We start from the raw sequence: 15540 nt of genomic DNA on the forward strand, positions 1-15540 counted from the left end.
TGAAGTTCTAGCAAGTTCCCAGGTGTTGCAGATATTGTTGGCTTACGGACCACATTTGAGAAGCAAGGAATTAGAAAACCACGGAACCAGATAATTATTAACCGAAGCAGGTCATAGGATAGAGTTTCTCAGCCATCATTTAGCAAGTAAAAATATAAAGCAAATCATAATAATTTTTATTAATATATAAAATGAATAAAAATATTCATTATCATGCTTAAAAATTACCGTTCAGCCAGTCGAGCTCATCTAGGAAAAAAAATGTGTCTAGAAGATTATGATGTAAGCCAAGACTTAAGACAATTTAAATATCTACTATCCAACAGATCTACTGTTTACATATTAAGAAGGGCTTTGTACCAGAACTGTTCTGTCATGTTTCTGCCCAGAGGCTGTCATGATAAAGTTTATTATCAATTACTGCTTTACAAGTATAAAATAAGTTAAGCTGTCATATTTTTCTCAAACAGAGATCCTAAGCTGTCAAAGAATGTCAATTTTAAATCTGACACAGAGAAGAAAATTATCTGTTATTCTGACCTCTAATTTCTTGACATTTTAATGCCATAATTGCTGTGGTTAGTGCTGCTTCATGATTTCACCTGTCAAGGAAGAATGAATCAATAACCTTAAGCCATTTCTCAAATTTTAGCACTAACTTCAAAGCTCAAAATGGGGGATTTAATTTTTTTTTTTTTTGCAAATGGTACATTCATATATTAAATATTTTTCTTTTAAAGTCAGTGTTTAACATTTAAAAAATCATCCTCTTTAGGCTAGTTGGAGTTTAGTATAAGATAACTGAAATGAGACTTCTTTTGGTTTTATTTATGTGTGATGTAGTCATCTTAGTATTTTAAAAATATTAAGATAAATATTATCAAATAAAGGGCACACATTTAGCTCAATAACAGGGTTAACATTTTGAACGCTGCTTTTTCCAAGAGCTTGGAAACCATTTAGCTGGGTATCAGCTCTCTCGTCAGAGCACCACGGTGCAGACTTCCAGGAAGTCATCACCGATGTTTTGAAAAAAGGTGCTGTGCCTCCCAGAGCGGCTTCTCACAGCGGGAACGTATGTGTAAGGGGCACAGACGACCACCAAATAACGAACATGCTGCACTTAACCCCACTTCTCTACGCGGTCCTTGGTTCTGACAGTAGATGCTAGGTGCATTCACGTTGCAAACGTGTGCTCTGTATTCCTCCTCCTTCATAGAGACAGCAGCTGACGGGGAGCCGGACTACTTACTCCCTGCGCCACAGGTCCTTAAATGTTAGAGCAGAAATTTCGTTGTGGGAATGTGTTGGGTTCGTGGTCGAGGGGGTAGGGTGGGGAGTGGGGAGAGGGAAAACTGACTCATGGCCCTGGAGATCGTTTAATCTGTCGACGCAGATTTAATCTACTGAGCTGACAGAGGTCCCCGGGGTCAGGTGTGTGCTGGGCCCTGTGCTGGCCGGGGGAAGGAAGGCGGAGTGATCCAGGCTATGCTTCCTCACCCAGTATTCTGAAAAATAAGAGTTATGGGTCTGGAAGGGGGGACACATATGTCACAGAGCGATTCTGGTTTCTCTGATGGAGCCTCGGTACTCAGCAGTGATGTGCTCAGAATGGGAATGCGGGAAGCAGGAGCCCCGAGCTGAAGCATCCTGGCGCTGGGCGCTGCATCACCGCGAGGGCATCGGGAGCAGCGTGAGCCGCGTCGTTCACACCTTCTATACAACAGGGAAACCCCGGGCTGAACCGCTCCCACCCAACAAAAAAGTTTTTAAATGACACATTTTCATGAACTATCTCGTTAGGAAGTCCTGCCGTTTGATGCTTAAGACCTATACATAGTATTTTTCACTGTCAAAGCAATGCTGCGATGTTGTATAGAAGCAGGTATTTTTATAGAATTCAAAAAATAAACACCAAATCCATTTGAAGTCTCAATTCCACTTTCATTTTATTCTCTCATTAATCTCTCTTTTTTACTGTCATTTAAGTATTAAAAATATGCCATTTTCTGTCAGTTTTAACGCTGTCTTGCACATCCCTCATGTGCAATATGCTCAACATATTTTTATTTTGCCAGAGAGGATTGACTTGCAACTTTCTCTATGAGAACAGAACGTTTTAATGAACGAAAACGTATTAACGAAATATTCAAGAGCAAAAATGTCTATGATATTTAAAAGTGAAAAAAACAACTTGGAGTTGGTCTCGGCATAAAAAAGTAACCTGTTTCCACAATTTTCTTTTTTTATGATTCTACAGGTCTTGGTTCTAAAAGGAGACGATACTTTGTTTATAGAACCGGACATGTGTTAAGCAAAGGTGCATTGCTGAGAGAATAATTAAGTTTCGAGTTATCTCCTACACAATAATCTGATTACAGGTTGTCTACAACTGGGGATACTAAATTAGGTGAGTGTAATGGTTTGTGGAGAAATCCCTTATTTCACCAACTAATTTCATATGTGGCTTCTCTCTCATTCATTTACTCTCTGTCTCTATTTCACCAAGCTTCAGGCGATAATTCCATTTCCTTGTGCATACAATATGCTATAATATTGCACTTAATACCGAGCTCGCAATGTGTTTTCTGAATATTAGCCCTAAGGGTCCAATGATCGACAATCACGAGGCTCTTCCCTTTCCCTTCCTCTTCTCTGCGTGAAGCCACACAAATGAAGTCATTTGTTTTTAGAGAGGTACAGAAGATATAACTTTATGGATGCCAATTTTTCTTGTCGAGCTTTATTTTCCAAATCTACAAGTTTCTCACCTCTAAAATTAAAAATAAAAAAAAAAAATTTAAAAAGCGTTCCACGGACTGGAGATGGAGAAATGACTGCTTGGTCTGCATAGAGCAGATGGCAGATATCTGGTAGACCGGAGCCTGGGTGGCACGGAGCTTCCTTGCAGCGATGCTTATGCTGCAGCTGTTGCATGCTCACTCTCTTCATCTATCTAAAATCATGTGTGCAACATGGAATTGACTTAAATAATATTTCATCTGAATATGTTCACTAAAAATACACATACTATAACATATAATTCCCAACTGTTAGCTATAAAATTTCAGGGTGAGAACATATGGAAATAAAATACCATAACCTCATCTATTTTATTGGTGCATCTTTTGAGTATTCTGTCTAGAAGGCTGGAATTTTGCTTTTACTGAAAAAACACATACACTGGCAGATTTTTATGTGAATTATTCATATTTAAATATTCAATTAGGTTTCGTTAATAACACACATAAGGTATTAAGCATTTTCATAAAGATGAAGTAAAACAAAATAGGGATATTGAAGTGTATTATATAGGTCTACAATTTAAAATGAAACAATATCCTGGTCTCATTACTTGGTTTGGACATACAATATTCATTTTTCCACATTTGTCAAGAATTTAAATATATATATATATAAATTTATGTTGAAAGGAAATTTATACAGAAAGTCAAATCTGTGTTTGAAGGATGACAGAAACTTCTGGAATGATATGAGACGGAACACCTACCTCCCTTAGCACGGGGTCGGTGATGCCATCCAGGTTCACAGAGCCTTCATAGGTTAAGTAGTGAAAAACATTCAGAGCGCGGACCGCTTCTGGTCCTCGCTGTTTATAGCCAAATATCAGGTCAATCCACTGATGGAGCTGGCAAGAAACGAATTCACTTTCCAGGGCCTGAAATGAGTCAAGAAAAAAAATGAGAGTCTGTACAACTTAGCAAAGCTCCCTGTTTTTCTTACTTTGAAATAGTCTTGATAAATGAATAGAATATGCTCTTTACATTCCTATATTTTACAGTATTAGATCTTCTGCTCCTAGAAATGGCAAAATACAACCTCTAATAAAACATACGACTAAAGGAAAATTTTCTTTCTTAAATGCTGAATTTTCTTTTGGCTCCATTATGTATACAACGTGAATTTTAATACTAGAAAGATTTCTTACAAAGACACATTGATGTTTAAAAAAATAATTTGAAATGCCTGTTTTAATGCCGTTTTACTATAATTTCATTCCTAATTTTTAAACATTAGTTTGAAACTAAACAATTTTATTAGAAACTTTGAAATAACGTATTTTCCTGGTTAAAATCCTTCAAATTTCCTTCAAACTCTCCTAGAAGAAAATGCCTTACTTCTGCTACAAATTAACTCTGCTATTACAGTTTTGGAATCACAGGTGGTTTTCGAAGTTTGCTTGCTGGTGGAAATGAATGTAAATGACTGAGAGTCAATGACCATGCTAAGGCGCCATAAAGAGCCAGAAAAAAAGGCAGGCTTTTTCATTTCCTAAGAAGCCATCATAAACTTTGTAGAGGTATCTTGACATGTAGGCATGGAGTTCTGTGACAATCAGGAATGAGAATCACTGCATGGCTCACTGTTCCTCTCACTTACTGCATTTATTTATTAGAAATTTTTTATTAATTTGAGAAACACGCTGATTCAGGAACATGAGCAAAAAGCTGTAGCAATACTAAACAATTTTCTAAATTCCCCCTGTAACTAAATATGTGAATGAAGTCATCCTCTAAATGCATGTCCTGGATTTCTAAGATCATAAAACCAATTTGGAATTCACTTAATAAATAATCACTTAAATTACTCCTCTGATCATTACATTTCATTTTTAATCTATAAAATATCTGAATGATACTTTTTCAACTTTTCCTGTGATCACATTTAAGTAGAAATTTATTAACTTCAATTTCTTTCATAATTTATTCCTTTCAAAGTTTTCAGTATTTTATTTTTTTACTCTTTTCGTGAAACTCAACATTTTATTTTTCATATTTTATTTTATTTTTCAGGCTGTATGCATTAAACTATGATTTCAATATCTAAACATTTTATAGTAGTATTAAATGTTCAATATACGTTAACTTTTACAACCATTATTACCACCACAACCACTACTACTGCTATAAGCATAATAGTATTAACCATTCTCTGTAGTTTTCACATATCTCCTTTCTGCCTTATTTACTTATTTATTTTTTTATTTTTTATTTATTTAGTTTTTTATTCTAACTTCCCTGCTTCTCTCCCTTTTGACAACCATCAGCTTGTTCTATCTACAGGTCTGCTTCTGTTTTGTTTTGTTTATTCAGTTTTTTTTTTTTTTTAGATTCCACATATATGTGAAATTACATGGTATTTGTCTTTCTCTATCTGACATATTTCACTTAGCATAATACCCTCTAGGTCCATTCGTGTTTTTGCAAATGGCAAGATGTCATTTTTTTATTGCTGAATAATATTCCATTGTATATATTTAGTGGAATATTCATATATATAATGGGATTATATACATAAATAATATATACGTAAATAATATACATAAATAATAATATATCACATCTTCTTTATTCAATCATATACTAATGGAGATCTAGGTTGCTTCTGTATCTTGGCTATTATTAGTAATGCTGCAATGAACAGAGGGGTGCATGTATCTTTTTGAATTAGTGTGTTTTCTCCGGATAAACACCCAGAAGTAGAATTGCTGGGTCATAAAGCTGTTCTATTTTTAATTTTTGAGGAACCTCCAAACTGTTTTCCATAGTGGCTGTACCAGTTTGCAACCCCACCGACAGTACATGAGAGTTAGTTCCCTTTCGTCTACATCCTCGCCAACACTTGTCTGTTGATTTACTGATAATAGCCATTCTGATAGGTGTGAGCTGATATCTCATTGTGGCTTTAATTTGCAAATATTGAGTATCTTTTCATATGTCTATTGGCCATCTGTATGTCCTCTTTGGAGAAATGTCTACTCAGGCCTTCTGCCCATTTTTTAATTAGATTGTTTGGGTTTTTCTTTGTATGTATTAAGTTGCATGAGTGCCATATATATTTTTGATATTAACTCCTTATCAGATGCATCATTTGCGAATATTTTCTTTTAGTCAATAGATTTTTTATTTTGTTAATGGTTTTCTTTGCTGTGCAAAACTTTTTAGTTTAATGTAGTGCCATTTGTTTATTTCTTTTGTTGCCCTTGCCCAGGGAAACAAATCCAAAAAGATAAAGTGGTTTGATTTTATTTCTTTGCATGTATCTATCCAGTTTTCCCAACACTACTCGAGAAGAGACTTTACCCCATTGTACGTCCTTGCCTCCTTTGTCATAGAATCACTACATAAGTGAAAATTTATTTCTGGGTGCTCTAGTCTATTCCATTGATCTATATTCCTGTTTTAATGCCAGTCTATACTGTTTTGATTATTATAGTTTTGTAGTGTAGTTTGAAATAAGGGACCATACTACCTCTTACTTTGCTCTTTCTCAGTTTTTTTTTTTTTAAACTATGTAGGGTCTTTTATGGTTCCATATAAATTTTAGAATTAGTTGTTCTAATTCTGAAAAGAATGTCATTGGCATTTTAATAGGGATTGCACTGAATCTGTATATTGCTTTAGGCAGAAAGAACATTTTAATAATATTGATCCTTTGAATCCATGAGCAAGGTATATCATTCCATTTATTTTTATCCTCTTCTATTTATTTCTTCGATGTCGTAGTTTCAGAGTTTAACCTCTTTGGTGAAATTTATTCCTAGGTATTTTATGCTTTTGATGCAACTGTAAATGGCTTTGTTTTCTTAATTTCTCCTTCTGATTGTTTGTTATTGGTATGTACAATCACAACAGACATATATATATATTCTGTATCCTGCAATGTAACTGAATTCATTTATTAATTCTAATTGTGTGTGTGTGTGTTATTGTGTGTGTGTGTGTGTGTGTGTGTGGAGTACTTAGGAATTTTTATACATAGTATCATGTCATCAGCAAATAATGAGTTTTACTTCTTCCTTTCTGATTTGGATGCCTTTTATTTCTTTTTCTTGTTCGACTGCTGTGGCTAGACTTCCAATGCTATGTTGAATAGAAGTGGTAATAGTGGGAATCCTTGTCTTTTTCCTCTTCTTAGAGGAAAAGTTTTCAGCTTTTATACCACTGAGTATATTAACTGTGGGTTTGTCATATATAGACTTTATAATTTGAGATACATTCCTTCTATACTCACTTTGTTGAGTGTTTTTATAATAAAACAATGTTGAATTTTGTCAAATGCCTTTTCTATGTCTGTGAGTTTCTCATGTGGTTTATATCTTTTATTTTGTTTAATGTGATATATCGTGTTGATTGATTTATAGATGTTGAACTATCTTTGTATTCCTGGGATGAATACTACTTGGTCATGGTGTATAATCTTTTAATGTATTGTTGAGTCAAGTTTGCTAATATGTTGTTGAGAATTTTTGCATCTATGTTCATCAAAGATATTGGCCTGTGATTTTCATTTTTCTTTTTGTAATATCTTCTCCTGGTTTTCATATCAGGGTAATGCTGGCTTCACAGAATACATTTAGAAGCATTCTTTCTCTCGTTCTTGTCTCTCTTATCTATCTAGATGTGTGTCTCCAGCTCCTTGTATCCTTTTTATTTACATTTTTTCCTAATTTATCTTAATTGTCTTTATTTCTTTTATATCTCACTGTCTGGTAAATTTATTCTTCTTTTTCAGAGTTAATTCAGATATTTGTAGACCTTTATTCTTTCCTGTAACTTTTACAGTAAGTAGATAGATCAAAATAATTTGGTTTGGGATCCTCCAAAATTTATAAATTAATTTGGGAAAATTAATATTCAATTTCCCCATCCAAAGTCCTAGAATGTTTATTTATACAGATAATTTTCTCTGTAGTTTATTATTGTTAAAATAAAAATTTTATCCATCATAAAGAACTGGGGTATTCTTGCTTAAGCTAATTTCCAGATAATTCATAAGTTTTGATGAAATTATAACATTTTAAAACTTCTATTTTATACTTGGTTATGGATGATAAAGAAAAATGCTATTGATTTCTATCAGATTTTATTTCTTTCAATTTTTATTAGTTAAATTTAAACCTCTTTATTTTTTTCTTATAGACTTGTTCTCAACTTTGAGAACTTGATTAAACAAGAGAAGTGATATGGAGCGTCCTCGTCTGTTTCTTGATCTCAAAGAGTTAGTCTTGATGCAGCGTCCACGCGCGCACACACACACACACACACACACACACACACACAAATGCTCTTTTATATATTTAATACACTGTTGGGTTGTTGGATAATGTTTTATTTAGAATTTTTATATTTATATCCAGACATTTCTATTTATATTGCTTTTTCCTTTTCCTCCCTTTATTCTTGGAATCAAAATTACACTAACTTCATAAAATGAGCAAGATGGCTTTCCATATTTTCTGGAACAATTTGCATAAGAAATTAATTCATTATCTCTTGAAAATTTGGTAGAACTCACCTGTAAAATAATCTGGTCTTAGATATTTTGGGGGATGGGAAGATTTTATCACTTAAATTTCTTTGAAGCTTATAAATTTCTTTAATCAGGTGCCAATTTTGATATTTCATATTTTTCTCGGTATTTTTCCATTCATCTCAGTTTTAAAACTTATTAGTTCATAGTTGTTTATGATAATCTTCAATTAAATTAAAAAAAACTATCCTATATTATTCTATATGTTAGAGAGGCAGCGGAATTAATAAACAATTAACTATCATTAAATAATTTTGCCTCAGGTATTATTTGGGGGAAAATTATAAAACTAAATGACAAGAAAATAATAAAGTAGTAGGTGAAACAGATAAAGTCTTATAGATCATCTGCCTTGCTAGTCACCATGCAGAAAGAAAAGAAAATCCATTTAAAACATTTAAAAACTAAATCTGGTTCTAAATCAAATGCATATCTAAGAATTGAATTTTAGATAACACATAATTAAGGGATAAAGACCTTTCTAAATGTGAAGCCTGACACGGACACTTAACTGTGCTCTAAACTGTATTAATCCGTTACTAAATACATGCTAACTGTTTATTTGTTCTTTTCAGAAAAATGTTTTCTTTTTTTCAAACCCATTCTGGACTTTGAAACAAGATTTTATTGCAAATACTTACAATTGAAGAAAATAAAGAAATACTTGATTACTAAACTATGAGGGTTATAATGGCCTTAATAGCTTGCATATCCCTCTACTTGCATATCTAAAAGCAGAAGCAATTGCTTTAAGCCTGCATAAACCAATTCCCAATCCATAAGTCTACCCTGGGGATCTGAAAGGAAGGAAATAAAGAGTGAGATTTAAACCAGAGAGGATATCTCTTAGATGGATAACAGTTATCTAATTCTAATTTCCATACTGTCCCATGGGTATTAGATGATAGAGAATTCTTTCTTTAGCAGGTTTAGGGGAAAGCATCGCTAAAACTCACAGAAAAGGAAACTAAGATAGTAGAATTAACTGTAAGGAGAGAATGTTTAGGTCTTCTGAATGATTTTATTTAAGAATGCAGAATTTCTATCTCCTCTTCCCTTTCTATTGGGAATATTGCCCAGCCCTTTCTCTTATTGCCTCAAAACTCTGCTTCTGATATTGAAAAAAATTCTCTAAATAGACTTGAATATATTCAAGTGGGCAACCAGAAAACATTGCTATTTCTGTAGTGTCTATACTAGCTTCTCTTCACGACTATATTGAAGTTATAGCTATTACCCAGTGAAAGAATCACCTATTTTAAATAAAGACAAACTAGTTGTTTTAAATATTTCTTTGGGAGGGGTTTAAATTATTCTATTACTTGATTGATTACTGGATGTATTAGACTTCCAAGTCTTTGTCCCACGCAACCCATCTTGCACGCTGCTGGTGGATCCGATCTCTGAAACCATCATGCTCATCCTGTCCTCCTCTGTTTCAAATCTTCCAAGGTTCCTCCTTGCATAACACATTCAGTGCAAACTTTAAGAGGCCCCCCAGCCCATAGGCCTTTCAAAAATTGATCTTACCCTCTCCCACTATTTCTTAGGACTTCTTGATATACAGTACATCCCTGGCTCCAGGAGCATAGACAATTCACAGTCCTAGACACATAGTAGCTAATACAAACTTTGAGCTCTTTTGTTGCTCTTTTCTCTTTAAAATAAAAGCATTCCATCCTTTTGCTTCGATTTCAAGTCATATCTACCATTCTTACTCAAGTCCAACGATTGTTTCCTGAATTATCCAGCTCACACTCTATGAATTCTTCTATGAACTTCTATGACACTCATCATCAGTGCCCTTTTGTTTTATGGGGTAAGATAATGTATACGAATTTACTTGTGAAAACCAATTTACATATAAATGTAAAGTGCTATGCAAAGGAATGGCGTTTTTACCAATTAGCACTTAACTGTTTCAGACTTGCAATACTGTAGCCTCAATTAGAATATAAGTGGTTTGAAAATAGAGATGATCTCTATAATGCCTCTTTTGCATTTGCCATAGCTCCTAATCTAGCATTATTAATATTTTTAATAAATATGTATTGGTTGATCAAGCAATGGGAAAAATGTGGTAGCGACAGGAGTAAGGAAGAGAAGAAATGTCAAAAAGTGAGGGTGGGGGTGGGAAAAAAAGGCTCATCTATCCATTCAGCAAATGTGGACTGACTATCTGCTATGCACCAGACACTATTCCATATCCTATCATCACAGCAGTGAGTAAAAGGAACCAAAATCCCTGTCAGAGAGTTTACATTGTAGGGGAGGAGACTGACAAAACCCAAAATAATTAGCAAGATACAGAGTATGTCAGAAGTTATATGTATTAAGGAAAAGAGATATGCAGGAGAGAAAGTTTAAGGACATTAATGGATGGGGAGGGGACTGCTAATTTAGAGGAGGTGGTCAGAGAAGGCCTCCTTGAGTTTGTGACAATTAAGAACTACAATGAGGAAGTGAACTGTACAAACAACTGGGGGAAGAGAATTTCAAACAGAGAGAACAAACATTCATTCATTCATCATTCATTCCATATGCAGAACATATCACGTGCCAGGCAGTGTTCTAGACCCCAGGGATACTGTGATAAACAAGACGAATTTCCAATTTCCAAAATCATATCCCACTGAAATGCAAATAAACAAGGCGAACATAGTCTAATCTCTCTTCAGCTCCAAATCGCTGACCACCTACCATACGTCATCTGCTAGCCTCGGAGGATACACAGCGAGTAAGCGTTCCATGGTCAAAAAGACCACGATTCAGTGGAAGATAAATGTGTTGACTCGGGCTTCTTCTGATGCTGGAATTTCTGCTAGAACTCACAGCGGGTAATAGGCACCAAGCCCCACACCCCGACCCCAGTCCTTGCAGAAATGACTGAAATATAGTGGATTTATCTCGGCTACTTCAGCCATCACCACTCTACACACTGTCTCCCACCCTATTCAGCTCCGTAAGACTAGAGAAATGTGAGAGCAAGTGGCCCCTGCTAGGAAGTTGCAGAGGGATAATGTTAGCTCTCCCTTTAAAACACATCCAGAATCGATTAATTTCTTACTACCTTCATTGTTACCAATACGCCCCGTGCCTTCATTGTTACCAATAAGCCCCGTGCCTCAACAGTCACTCACTCCCCACAGTGCAGCCAGAGTGGTCTTTTCAAGTCTGATCTTAGCAATGGGCCTCAAGGAACTAAAAATAGGTATTCAAACGAAAACTTGCACATGAATGTTCATAGAATATATGTTATGTACTGATAATTATAATAAAACATTATCATAATTCTATGATAATGAACATAGAATATTTACTGTTCACAATAGCCAAAAAGTTGAAACAACCTAAACGTTAGTTCAACTGATGAAATGATAAACAAAATGTGGTCTATCCATACAGTGGAATATTATTCGGCCATAAAAAGAAAGGAAGTACTGACACATGTTACTACATGGATGAACCTTGAAAATATCATGCTAAGGGAAAGAAGCCAGTCATGAAAGGCCACATATTATATGATTCCCATTTATAAGAAAATCTCCAGAATAGGCAAATCTGTAGAAGCAGAAAGCAGGTTGCTGGTTCCTCCTGGCTGGGGAGTGGAGGGCTGCTAACGATATGAAAGTTTCTCTCAGGGGTGATAAAAATGTTCTAAAAAGGACTGTGGTTTTGGTCGCATACATCTGTGACTAGAGTAAAAACCACTGAATTGAACTCCCAACGGGTAAGCTATGTGGTATGTGAGTTTTATCTCAATAAAAAAAATAAGTAAGGCACTCTTCTGCTCAAAGCGCTGCGATGACTCTGCATTTCACTCGGAGCCAAAATGCTAAGTGCTTGCAATGGCCTTCAAGGCCTTCCTGTGATCTGGCCCCACTGCCCACCAGCCCCCTCCTCCTGCGCGCCCTGCTGCTCAAGCCACCCCCACCCACTGGATTCCGTGCTCCGCACGTCCCTGCCAGGTACTCCCTCTGCCTGCCGTGGCCTCTCTCCGCGAGTCACCCGGTCCACCCTCTCACATCTTTCAAGTCTGGGATCCAGCCTTCACAGTGAGGGGACCCCAAGCCCCCTCCCTGGGTTCCTGATCCCTTTACCTTGTACTCTTTCCTTCTTTTCCACAGTATTGATCACCTTTTAGCATACTGGATATTTTACTTATTTACTCTTTATTGTCTATCTCCCTTTGTTCAACAGTAAGCTCTGTGAGGGTAGGGATCTTTGTCTGTTTGTCCCCTGGTGGACGGCAAACACGCAAACAGCGCCCGGAATGCTCCCCAATGATCTGTGACTGAGCAGGCCACAGCGGCTCTCAGCGCTCACCGCGGCCGCGTTTGTGCACTGAGTTCATGCGTCTGTGTTGCTAACTAGAATGTGAGCGGGCCACTGCCCGTGTTGCTCCCGCGTGTGTTTGCGGAGCCCAGAGTCCTATGAAGCGTCATAGGTCCCTAATGACTGGAATAAATGAAGGAATTTCTCTACTTTAGCTTTATTTAGAGTAGGATCCCTGTCCAGTTCTTATGTTTTCCATCATGCTTTACTCGGAGCTGGCTCTCAATAAAGGTTTATGTCATGAACAAATCTCCGGTTTTAGAGATAAGGAGGACATTGATGCTCCAAGAAAAAAAGGTGTTTTATCTGTCATGGCTAACACATGGCAGAGCAGGCCCTTGCACACACAATATCTCGAAATTTAAGTCGCTGCAAAAGATTTCCAACAATTCTTATGCTATTTGCTTAAAAAAATTTTTTTTTAAGCAAGGTGCTTCTTTTTTTTTAGTATAATATGCCCCAAATGCAAATGTTTACCTATCACAAAAGAGACTTTTTTTTTTTAAATATGAAAGTCTTATAAAGAATGTGATAGAGTAGGAGCAAGAGCACGTTGAACCCCGCTTTTTCTACCTCGGTGCTCTGTGCTCCGCTCCGCGGGGCACCGGGAGTTCTGCTGGGCTGGGGGCCGGGGGGGCTATCAGTGCACATCCGTGAAAGGCTTTTCCTAAAACAAATTTCAAAAAAGGGCAGATGATGATTGATGAGCCCAGCATTAGGGTAATGTCATCAGAGATACTTTCTATTTCTGTCCCGTGTGAGGTCAGACTATAATCATGTTAGAACTGAACACAGTGCTTTATTAATGTTTCATGAGTGAGTCGCTCATGATCAGCATAGCTTGGTGTGGGTAAATTAAACCAGTTCAGGATGTACGAACTCAATGCATTTAAAATTTATCTAGATGTCCACTGAAAGTGTCTACATCACTTTTCCAGGTTTTCTGATGAGACCAAATTTTGAATTTCACAGTACTTCAGTGAAACACAATCCTTGTCACCATAATTAGAAAATATAAACAACTATAACCAATTATATATATGATTTCCTAGAACTAAAAAGAAAAAAAAAAAAGAAAAAACAATGGGCTAACAGAAATACATCATCGAAAATCAAAGTAGTGTTTCATTTTTAAAAATAAGAAAAGGAAAAGAGGTTGTAGACATGTAGACTTCTATAAATGTGTCAAATGCTTCTTTAATTGCTGGCGTGAGATAATAAAACTGCTTATTTATAATCAATGATATCATCCCTCGTAACAATATTACTTTTATCTGCTTGGCCTTGAATTTCTTAATGACAGCTTAAAAGAAGAAAGAAGGAATGCTCATGGATACAGACTACTAAATCCACACAGAGAGACAGAAGCTTTTTACCACTGTGAATGTCATTTCTTTGGGATATATGACATTTTCATTTTATACTTTAGACTCATTACAAAGAACTCCTTCAAATAACCAAAGAAAATCCTAGTCTAAATCATAAATATACCAGAGCACATTTTCTCTAAATCTATTTTCTAAGAACGAAATCCTATATGAACTACCCAGCCACCATAAAGGGAGAAACTTCTATAATGTTACAAAACAACATAAAAAAAATGGATGCTGTGTTCATAGAATTCATGGAAAAATCTATGGAAAATCTAGATACTTCTATATTTTGTATTTCCATCCAGGCTTTGTATATTAGAGAAATATTTATCAAACAAATATTTCTTCAGAAAAAAAAAGAAAATATGTAGATAATTGGTTGCATTTTCTAGTTTTACCACAGAGGCTGACATCATATCTGCATGATATCAGTATGATCATTTTCCCCATCACACTTAAGGAAAAAATGACCGGAAGCTGGAGCAAAGGAAACAAAGCAGGGTGCTCTGAAGAACAACTCAAGATAGCCGTAGAGGCAACGCCGCGACGGGTGAGCAGCTGGAGAGACACGGCCACACTTTAGGGGATGTCTTTTGATATCTCTGAGACCTCTGAAGCAGCGGTTTGGGTCTGTCCTCTAGCTTTAAATCTGATGCAACCAAGAATGGCTGCTACAGATGTGGAATGTTCCCTTTCTGTTCTGTAAAGTGCCTTCAAGGAAAGTCCAGGGAAAGAAGCAGAAAGCACGAACACTTCTCAAGTCACCTAACGCGTGCTAGCTGGGCGCTTCCTACACACGGTCTGTGTAACCTGGCACCGCGTGCTAATGCTGCAGAGAAGCAAACTGGGTGGTCTGATTTTCCCAGATATGCAGAATTTTGTGCAAAGCCTTCCACCCCGTGGAATAAGTTTAGTTCACAAGGCTTACCAGATTCATTAATGCCTCTAAGATAACAGAAATTTGGGTCTAGAGTAGAGAAAAACCCCAGCACCTCACTCCTTTCATTTTTTTATGAATACAAGTTCGAACTTATTATAATAAAAACGTACTATTCATTTCTGAAAATGTTTTATGACATTTTAAAAAATGTATAAGTATTTACCTCTCCTGTTTTAGTCAATTATCAAGTTTAAATCTTTTGAATATGTGAAAACAAATCTTTGAGGACCAATTAGTTCGCCACATTAAACACAATCCTTATAGCTCCTACTATGTTGTACACACTTGGCTTGATGAATACGTAGTTACAGTGATATTAAGTAGTGAGATTTATATTAAAGAAGCACAAAATTTTGCCTTAAAGTTTGCTCATCAGCAATTCAGTTGTTAGAAAAACAAGATGTAGGAGGTAAGAGGCATGTAAACATAAGTCAGTTCTTGAAGTGGTCATGTTTGTATTAGAACCAAATTATTTAATGTATTTCATTTATGTACAATATAAGTATCTTCAGCAATTATACAAAAAATAACTTATTACTCAAAATTTGCATCCGTGCA

The 15540-nt window shown here is 35.8% G+C and overlaps 1 protein-coding gene across 13 annotated transcripts in view; it reads right to left on the bottom strand.

The window, feature by feature from the left end:
• The window catches only part of NBEA (neurobeachin), a 629692-nt gene that overhangs the window by 35997 nt on the left and 578155 nt on the right, over window positions 1–15540 (bottom strand). For all 13 annotated transcript variants that reach the window (XM_039873014.1, XM_039873019.1, XM_039873011.1 and 10 more), the window contains one exon: window positions 3512–3679. In XM_039873014.1, coding sequence (XP_039728948.1) covers window positions 3512–3679 — 168 coding nt within the window. The remainder of the gene's footprint in view (window positions 1–3511; window positions 3680–15540) is intronic.

Source organism: Pteropus medius, unplaced genomic scaffold (genome assembly GCF_902729225.1).
Source record: "Pteropus medius unplaced genomic scaffold, Ma_sr-lr_union100, whole genome shotgun sequence".
NCBI classification, from domain to species: Eukaryota; Metazoa; Chordata; class Mammalia; order Chiroptera; family Pteropodidae; genus Pteropus; species Pteropus medius.